The sequence below is a fragment of the Anoplopoma fimbria genome, chromosome 17, assembly GCF_027596085.1.
Source record: "Anoplopoma fimbria isolate UVic2021 breed Golden Eagle Sablefish chromosome 17, Afim_UVic_2022, whole genome shotgun sequence".
NCBI lineage: Eukaryota > Metazoa > Chordata > Actinopteri > Perciformes > Anoplopomatidae > Anoplopoma > Anoplopoma fimbria.
The window spans coordinates 2279627-2290000 of record NC_072465.1 but is presented as its reverse complement, the minus strand read 5'-3'; the positions used below and the strand labels follow the sequence as shown (position 1 = coordinate 2290000).

The 10374-nt window shown below is 43.9% G+C and overlaps 1 protein-coding gene across 1 annotated transcript in view; it reads left to right on the top strand.

Moving 5' to 3' along the window:
- Positions 1–10374, top strand: part of LOC129105926 (calmodulin-binding transcription activator 1-like) — a 49632-nt gene that overhangs the window by 1278 nt on the left and 37980 nt on the right. Inside the window, exons 2-3 of the mRNA XM_054617200.1 lie at positions 946–1041; positions 6663–6766. Coding sequence (XP_054473175.1) covers positions 946–1041; positions 6663–6766 — 200 coding nt within the window. The remainder of the gene's footprint in view (positions 1–945; positions 1042–6662; positions 6767–10374) is intronic.

Below are 10374 nucleotides of genomic sequence, written 5' to 3'. Positions count from 1 at the left end.
TTAAACGTCTCTCCACTAGGGAGTGATGCTGAGTAAGAATGCTTTAACAGGGCAATTTTCGGATAACTTGGACCATACAAGTAGTATTAAACACTTCAGAGGCACGTGTTCAGGTGTACAGCACTTGAAGTCAGACACGCATACATAGAGGCGTGCAAGCGAGCATGCCGAGTGCAGCCAGAGGCAAAGGGAAGGCCGTGGGTTGAGAGTCCCGTTGCGTGAAAAGACTAGAACTGTAGATGAGACAGATGGCCCATGGGCAGATCAGCAGGCACAGTACCACATAAATATAAAACCACCCCTGCTGCCCATACTGTACTGTACTATACCTACACACACACACACACACACACACACACACACACACATATGCAAGCAGACTTCACAGTATGAGGGTTTTTTGTCCATTTCCCCCTCTGTGTTATGTGTAGAGACGATGTAATAATTTACGAGCTTCAGCTGTGCTGAATGGAAGCCAAAATGAATCGCGGTGGTCACCAAAGCAGGAGTTTAGCTATACACCGTTTCCAATTCCATCCCTCGGCAGATGTGCGTGGCACTGATCAGCAGAGTACACCAGTGGGCATGAGAACAACATCCACCATATAGCCTGGAAGACCATCTCCCTCTGTGCTGGTTGGTCTACTTTGTATCATAGCAACAGTGGTCAGGGAAACAGAGAAATGATAAGAGAGAAGAGAAACTAAAGCTGGGTACAAGTTAGTCACACACATGGAGGCAGTGTATCTACTGTGGCCAATCGATCAGGGGACACAATGGAGGCAAGTTAGTGGATCAGAAAATGGATCAGCCCACATGCATATCACTTTGAGTTTTGTTTCTGGGCTTAAAAGGAGGAAGAATGAAGTGAGGGGTGCGACTGCCAAAGGAACCAAAGTCTGGAGCGTCTCTTAAATATGTCTCTGTCTTTTTCTCTCCTTGTAGGACTGAAGAAGATAAGAAATCCAGAGCGAATGGTCAGGATCGCCGTTGGTTACACAGGACACACCCCTCCCAAGAGTGACGACACTGACGCCAACAGTAAGAGACACAGAAACACTCTTCACACTGTTCGTGCATGCGCGTGCACACTTGTCTGTAGCGCAGGGTGACTCCGGGAGCAAGTATAAAAGCCTTCTGCCAGAATGATGTGATGCGGGAACTGACTGAGATCTTCTTCTCATCTGCTCTGTAACAGATCACACTTACACATACACACACACACACACACACACACACACACACACACACACACACACTCACACTCACACGTACACAAAACAAACACACACACACACACACACACACACACACACACACACACTGTGTCTCTGTGCTGAGACGTCATTCCATTTCAGCTCTCTTACACATTATGTTTATTCATACATGCCAGTACAGTATTAGCGGGCACCCACCCACCACACACACACACACACACACACACACTACTCCACATAGCCATAGAGAACGCAGGGCTTACTTTGGCTATCAGTAGTTTATTGTCATACCTAATCTGTACACACGGCATTATGTGTCTATAATCCTCAATGGGCCTGGTTAAACTAAAAGTGAGATGGAGTGTGTAATCTGGGACCGCTGCATGGTCGTGTTTGTGTGCCACTTTGTTCTGGGCATGTGTGTGATTGCTCCATTGTATTAGAGGGACTATAAAAGCAATGATTGCTTTGATTGGTTATTGATTTCTGAGGACACGATGCAGATGCATGTCTCTGCCTATGTGTAAATGTGTGTGTGTGTGCGTGTGTGTGTTTGCGTTGGGGGGACAAATTGGAGGAAGAAATGACACAGATGTGAGGAGGAGCAGACTGACATGCTGCTTAGTGAGGTGGTGGTGGTGGTGGGGGTTTATGGGTTCACACACACCCCCACCCCCAACCCCTTATTCTTTTCAAAAGGAGCAGCTGGCCTCATACCTGTACCCGATCCTCTTATTTTGTTAAGAGGGACGAGAGCAAACGAGAGCAAATAGCAAATAAAGAACAGAGAGAAAATCTCAAAAACAATAGAAGAGAATAGAACAGAGAGTTCTGTTTGGGATGGCTGTTTAATATGAGCTGAGACTTCCCGAGCCTACCCCTGTCTCCTATCTGTTCTCACGTCCCAGCTGGAGGATTACTGGAGGAAAAGTTTATCAGCAGAATGATAAAATTAGCATGCATGCCCATCTCTCTATACCCCCCCCCCACCCCTCCGCCCCCTGCTCTCCCTCTTTCTCTCGTCTCTCCCTCCCTCTTCCTGCACTCTCGCTCGTCCCATGCTATGCCCCCCCCCCCCCCCCCTTTTCTTCTCCCTTCCCTGGCTCTCCCTCCTGCCCTCCCACCCTCTATCTAGCTGCTGTGCAATGAGCCTTTCTTTCTGTCACATTAATTTCATCCCGAAAAAGGGGGAAAATGTGAAAATTTCCCCTGACGCCTCCTAATATCAGTAGGGGGAGAGTTAAGAGTTGCATTTGGAGCGTTTTTCTCTCTCTTTACTGAGGAGAGTTTTATAATTAACTGACAGCCATCTCACAAGGGCATTGGCTTGTTTCTGTGTTAAATATGGAGATGACAGTTTTATGAGGTAAAATATTCATCAGTCAGAGGCCGCTCTTCTGTGTGATTCCAGTCTAAATTATGGCATTTGATAGGCAACCAAAGCGATGTTTCACTTTGGTCGAACATTTTCGCTCTTTAGCTCGTACACCTCTATATGACCTAATGAGCCAGCAGTTTCACATTAGCATTCAGGCTTTGTCACTCTTTTGGGTATCTTTTTTACTAGATTAGCAAGTGAGTGAGTGATCTATGTTCGCCAGAAATTTGTGGCTTACCGCCGAGGGACTCACATGAAGCAATGCAGGTATTAAAACTGTTATTAGATTTCATATATAAATGTGAGCAGCACTGAATTTACATATTTAGATGTGTTTTCCCCGTGTCCCAGGTTGGTTCATTCACCTGGGTCGGCAGAAACAGAAGAGAAGTTTTTGCCCCATGTCACACCATAGTATAGCTCCACAGGGAGACATTCGGAACAGATGGAAAAGACAATTGCGACAGAACCCAGGCTGAATTTCTTAAAACAGGGACGCATTCGCTGGTTCAGGATTGTTAGAAATACAAGATACAACCCTTTGGGGTGTAAAAGCTCATCAGCATTCAACAAATCTGCAAAGTTGGTCTTCCATTTCTCGTCAGCGGGGAGAGTAATTGTGAGGATAGGTTAAGATGGCGGTCATGTCCGTGAAGGTGTGCTTTGAAAGGGATTTCGGTACCAAGGTCACTGGTGAAAAAACGCCACTCTGGGACAAATACTGTGATGTCTCAGCTTTGATCGGCAGGCACTGTTTGTGTATGCGTGTGTCTGTTTTTGCGCATGTGCGCGCATTGGTGTGTGCGCTGGATGTTTGTGTGTGTGCCTTTACGCATGTGCGGCGAGCCTGTTTGATGTGGTGGTTCTGGTACATTTCAAAGGCGAGGCTCTGATGAGAATTCTTCAGAACAGCAGGGGGAGGGGAGGGGGTTATAGCCAGGAGGGGTGGGGTTTAAACGCTGATTGGCATTCATAGCAGAGAGGCTGGAGTGCTGCTAAAAAAGAAATTAGGCTTTAACTAAGCTGCACCATTCAGCTGTTTAACTAAGCTGCTGCACCGTTCAGCTGTTTGAAATTTTGTCTTCTCAGGCCTTCTATTAATAAATGCATAATTGATTAGGGGTGGGTGGGTGGGTGGGGGGAGGGGGGCATACGTGCCTGAACACACTTCCTACTGACACAAACACACACATGCTCAGACGCCTACACACTCACATGAGCGCACACACACACACACACACACACACACACACACATAGACATCACTCCTGTCCTGTTACAGTACTTTTCTTTCTTTGCGTCTTTGTGTTACCTTGTTCCATCTCTTGTCCTTGCAAGATTCTTACTTTCCAAATCTCCTCTCTCTCTCTCTTCCTAAGTTTCTTTTTCTTCATTAACTGCCTCTCTCTGGCTCATTGTCTCCCTGCCTCTCTCTGTCTCCCGTTCTGACCCTCCCACCCCACCTATCTCTCTTTTTCTCTCGCTCTGTCGTCTGCCCTCAGGTAGAGTATAATTCCTATCTTCCCAGGGGAGTCATGAATGGACGCCCTCTACTCAAATGCTTATCAATAACCTTTGAGTGCTTGCTCTCTTTGACTTCTGAGCGGCACACCCGTTGGGCACACACTCACAAACAGGCACACACTCACAAACACACACACACACACACACACACACACACACACACACACACACACACACACACACACACACACACACACACACACACACACACACACACATACACACAGCAGGGGCTCCATCTTTGTGCGGACGCTGTTTGCTGTTGAAGTAGTACTTCCCCGAGGCGCAGGGGGATTTTATTTTCCTCACCTGCAACTATTCAGTATTTTGGTGATTCTCTACGCTCCGCAGTGGGAGGAGAGATGCAGTAGGGGCAGTTCCACTGGTAATCCAGCAGCACCATTTAGTTTTGGTAGTGGGACACTCTTATAGGTCTCTTCCAAACAGGTCTCTAATGTTTTGCTTGCCTGTTCAGTTGTATATTCTGCCACAAGTAGTCACATTGCATTACACTGAAAAAAAAACATGCATATTTTCTTTAAAAAAACATGCATATTTTCTTTCAAAGGATAAGGTACACTATATTTTTGGCAATGTCAACTAATCCCATAAAAACACCAAAACCAACAATAATATGTTGGTTCATCCCTTAATGAATGTGGCTTTCAGACTTAAATATTTTAATACTTCTAAACATCTTCAAAAACAGCTTAGTACTGTAGTTTTTTAGCAAACACATGTATTGGAGACTATTTTCAGCCGTAAATTTGGTGCTCTAGTCGGGACCCACAGGTGGGTTGCAGGAGATTTTGTTAGGTTCGCCAAATATATATATTTTTCATAATCTTTTATTAAACATTTATTTCTGCAGTTCACCTCTGAGCCACATGAGGGATCCTGAATGTGCATATTGTTCTGGTAATTGTAGCCGACTTATGACATTGAACCTAAAATGAAAGGCAAGCGTAAACTCTGTTGGTTTAACTGACGAGAGGAAATTTAAATAATTAGATGTCTGTTATCTCAGCCATAATGCATTTATTTGGTCTCATTTATAAATGATCATGCATGTTTTCAATAACACGTTCACCAAACAAAGTTGGGATTTGTCAAACATATAGCTCTTTAAAATGGCTGGTTTACCTAATCAAGACAATATAAGGTGATGTGGAAATGGCAGTAAAGATGGTCAAGAACGCTTACGCAGAAATTCACTCTATACGATTTATAAATAAGCCCTGTTGTACATTTGGTCACGATAGTTTGTCATTTTTAAAAAGTGTGTCCCCTGAAAAAAAGTTTCAGAAACACTGCTCTAGTGAGTATTTACAGCAGCAGGATGGTGTTTGTGGGATTGACTCAATAAACCGCTGTACCCATGTTCATGGTAATGAAAGGAACAAGTCAACCAGTGCTCCGGTGTAGCTCACTCATGTAAAAAGACCATTTTTGGACAGCAATAGAGAAATATGGCTGTAAGGAATAAGCTGTATTAGACTTTTGGCTACACAGGGAATCATTCTTACTATCAATCATTATTGATTTTGTACTTTTTATGGGATTTGTTCATGATAAGATAAAAAATGGAATATATCTTTTAAGGCAATAAAGCAGAGAGGTAAAGATTAATAACATTTTTACCCTTTTTTTTTTTTTTTTTTTTTTTTTACCAATGAAGCTCTGAGGAATTACAGTATGTCCAGGAATATGATTTAAACTTCAGACTAAACATCACCTGCCTGAAGCAACATTTGGGCTGCTGTATATTTGCAGTTGTTACTCTCCAGCCCCCGTACAGGAATATTGCTTTCCTCTCAGGGGGAGCTAGTCTTGAGTCTCTACTCCATTACCAAACTGTCGAACACTTTTGGGAGGGAATTGCTTTTAAAAGGGATAAGAGATGCCCATATGATTGGCCATGATTGTTGCAAACCCCAAATGCACTGGTAATGTATGATAATGGATTCTTCTAAATCCAAATCTGTTTCCGGGTGGGACCCAGGTGCGCTGTGCACCTCCACCCAAAATAAGTGCACTGCCACTCCCTCTGCGCACTGCACACTTAGCAATTCTTTTTACCCTGGACACCTTGATTGCCAAAGTTATCAACCTTACTTGCATCACTGTGAATCCCCCCTAAGTGAATAACATTAACACAGTAACTGAGAAATAGCATGTATAAGCCTGACCTCTCTTCACTGCTATACCACCAATTCTCAGCTATATTTTTTACAAGTCAGAAATCCGAACAAGTTAGACCCAAATGAATTAAAGGGTATGTCCTTCACAGGCCTGAAAAATAAAATGCAGATTTACTTGCTTAAGGTCACATCAGCCATTTAAAATGCTTCACAATAAAAGCGTGTTATGATTTTATCCATCCAGATCACAGAGATGAGGCTTTTTTGGTATTCTCCTCACACCATGTCTCTGTGTCTGATGAGAAATTTCTCTCCTCTTACTACTCATCCCTCATTTATCTTCCTTTATCTTTCGACTCCCCCCACCCCCACCCTTCCCCCACCTCCCCCACGCCGCTCCAGATGAGCCAGGCCAGTTGAAGATCTACCTTCCTAAGAAGCTGCTAGAGTGTCTGCCCAAATGTTCCTCTCTGCCCAAGGAGCGCCATCGCTGGAACACCAACGAGGTGAGACTTAGACACACTCGAGAGGGAAATATCTGTGACAGTGAGATGAACTCAGTGTTTTTATGCTGGTGACTCATCTCTAGCTAATGTCACATTGAGAGATGAAGAGGAGGTAAACAAACACAATGGCAGCTTTTCATTATGGGACCCTAAAACCGTGACACTAGGAAATAAATATATAAACAATAAAAAACAGCAAAAGGAGCTCACACCAAAAAATCCCACTGACTATACATCCCATTTGGTGTGTTGCTGTCTATTTCGCTTTGTAATCCAAACAACTCTGGGTTAAGGCTTAGGAATCAGGGGCTCCTGGGTCTAAAACTATATACGGCTCAGAGGCTAAGAAACGAGAAATGAGGCTACAGATTGAATGTTTCCACTGCAGAGTGTTACTGGGTTCAATAACCCTATGGTCAGCAGGATAAAGATTGTTATCTGAACCCAACATTGTTGCTATGCAACCATAGAAAGCTGTTAAAAGTGTGGCACATTTCGGCTCATAGTTGCTTTTTGTTATGTGTGAACACGTTGCTCTAGTTACATTGTGTAATGTTGTCCTACAAAACAAAAAACATGCAGAGGGAAAAAATGAAAAGCTGTCTGTGAGGTATGAACAAGAGAAGCAGTGACCGAGGACCCAGAGGATTTGATCATAAAAGTGAGTGAAGTCAAAGTAATTGAGGGGCTTTTCACTTCACTTGTTAGCCACATTTAGAACTTTTTGTATGCTTTGACTGTTTGACGATTTCTCACAAACTCACGTCTACCACTCATTAATATAGTTTACTCTGCTCTTGGCCAAAATTAGCATCAATTTTGCAGCATGAACAATAGCTTACTTAAACTGTGCTGCTGGCTAAGTGGTACAATGTAAAATGAGGCCAAATTAGGTTGGGACCACTCTTTACTCATGGCCAAAGATAACCCTGAGCTCAACATTTGGGGTGTGAAAAGCCTTTCAGAGTTGCATGTTGTTCCAGACTTAAGCTGTTAGCTTAGGGAAGTGTTTGATGGGTGGAAATGGATGCAGGCATTTATCGTCAAAAGCTCCTTGTTTATGCATTGCACAGCTCACCACCGGTGGTTTGCTCCATCCATTGTGATGTTGTTGGCCTATGCTGAGACATTTTCTCCATGTGCAGGCTGTGCACTCCATTATGGATGTGTGTTTGTGTGTTTGTGTTATTGATTACCAAGTCTAGCATTATTATGCAATGCAAAGCTGATTTGGCCTGTGGTTTTTCTCTCAGGAAAGTCATTACATTTTTCATGCAATCCATCTCAATGAAGGTCATACTGGGAGTTAAGCACGGCGCCTACTGAATGGTGCGCTCACATGAATAGGCATTGTGTGTGTGTGTGTGTGTGTGTGCGTGCATGCTTGTGTGTGTGTGTGTGTGTGTGTGTGTGTGTGTGTGTGTGTGTGTGTGTGTGTGTGTGTGTGTGTGTGTATGGTTAGGAACAACGTGACCGCTGCCGGTTAGGGACTTCAACACATCAGCCTAACCAAGAGCAATTGTGCACAAGTCGCGGGGACTAGACCAAAGCACCTTGTTGCTGCTCCCTCTCCTGCACTCTCCCTCTTTCTCTCCATCAGTCTCCCTTCCAACTTAGCATCCAGGCCTCTCTATCTTTATCTTTCATTTCCTCTCCTCCCCCCTCTCTCTCCCTCTCTCCCTCTCCATTGCTCTCTCTCTCTCTCTCTCTCTCTCTCTCTCTGATGAGGAGGTACAGGCTCAGTTCAGAGGGAGGTTGGGTGTCCCTCAGCGGATTCCTTCAAAGCTCCTCTTCCACCCAGGCATAAAGTTTCCTGCATACTTAAACACTCCATTGTGTCTGCTGCTCCTCCAGCTTGGTGCTTTCATAGGGGGAGCTGTGTGTACGCTCGCTGTGCATCTAGAGCATGTATGTTTTTCCATCTGTGTGTGTGTGTTGCTGCCTACGTGTGCGTGTGTGAGTGTGTCTGTTAGGGGTATGCACAGCTCAAGATTATTGCAGTTGATTATTTTGAAGCTGCTGTAACAAAAGAATAGATTTTGCTTGTGTTGATTTTATCTGTCTGTATTGCAGACATTGCAGGAAGAATAGCAGCTTCCATCGGCAGCACATTGAATATTTAAATCCTCATTGGTCATCAAATTTAAGACACATTTTAGACTTTTAGACACACTTTTGTACGTCTACCTTAGATCGCGACTTAACACAATTTTATACGTGGGATTTCCAGACCAGTCAGCTGTCAAATTTGAAGCATTCAAATCATTTATTCAGTCGCATCCCCTCAATGTGTGTGTTTGTTTGTGTTCAGATATAATATCCTCCTGGTCTAGATGTTGTTCATAAAGTGTGATGATGTGTTATCGACAAATGGTGTGTTGAATACGCCCAGTAATTATTCGGTGTGTGGACACACTTGTGTGTCTGCGTTTGAGTGTGTGTATACATTTGTGCCTTTGTGGGTTTCCATACAATGCTTAATTTCCATATGCTTACGCATAAGGAAATCAAAAATTAGTTTTGTGTCTCCTCATCCTCACTGTTGTCAGCATGTAGAATTAGGATTATCCTGAGTGTGTGTGTGTGCGTGTGTTCGTAAATAAGAAAAGAGTGTGAAAGATTAAGAGATTACCATTCTGTGTTTGGATGACGATGCCACTGATTAAGACCCAATCTTTACAAGTCTTCATCTGATATGTCCTTATTCTCACCTTTTTCTTGGCAGGAGTGTGTCTGGGTATCTGTGTGCACGTGCATGTGTGTGTGCGTTTGTTTTCTTGTCCGTGTGTGCGATTGCATATGATCCTCTGATCTCTGTTTTGTCACGCATGGCTCCCCCCGACACCTTGGCCTCCCACAAGCACTGAGCTGTGACCCCATACATTTCTACCCCATCCACTTCTCCTCCTCCTCCTCTTCTCTGTCCTTTCCTCTCTTCCTTTCCTCTCTTCCTCCCTCTCTCTCTCTCTCTCTCTCTCACTCTCTCTTTTGTGTATCTACTGATGTGTGAAATTATTCTGGGATGGAGGGATGGATTCCTCCCTGAAGGGCTGAGCGGAGGCGTGAGCCTTTTGTTCAATAATAGATTGGGGGTGTATGTGTATCTGTCCATGGTAATAGACTATAGACTAGTTTTAGATAACAAACCACACTCAGGTGGACAGACTGATGCAAGAGCCTGTTTTATCCATCCGTCGAGAATGACTTGTTTGGTTTCAGCAAATTCTATGGAGCACTGAAATACAGAGGCTATTAAACTTTTTCAAATGTAGACAAAGGCAAACTTGAGAGTCTGGTCCTGGGTATCAAGCTCATGAAAAGATATGCTTACTCTTATGGGGGGACCCTCGACATCCTGACTCATATTTTAAGAAGACAGACTGAGGGGAACACTGAATAAAACTCCCTTTCGAAAGCTTCAATTTTAACTAAGAAACATGCACTCACGCACTATGCGGCTGAGCATGCCATGGCATGACCTAATGTGCATTTTAAAGGCTTCTACTTCAGAGAAGCCCCCCCACTATGATTCAAATGACTCAACTGTCAAATGGGTCGGTGCAGACTTCAGTACATCACAAAGACGACAGCCGTCTGTGCCACAATGC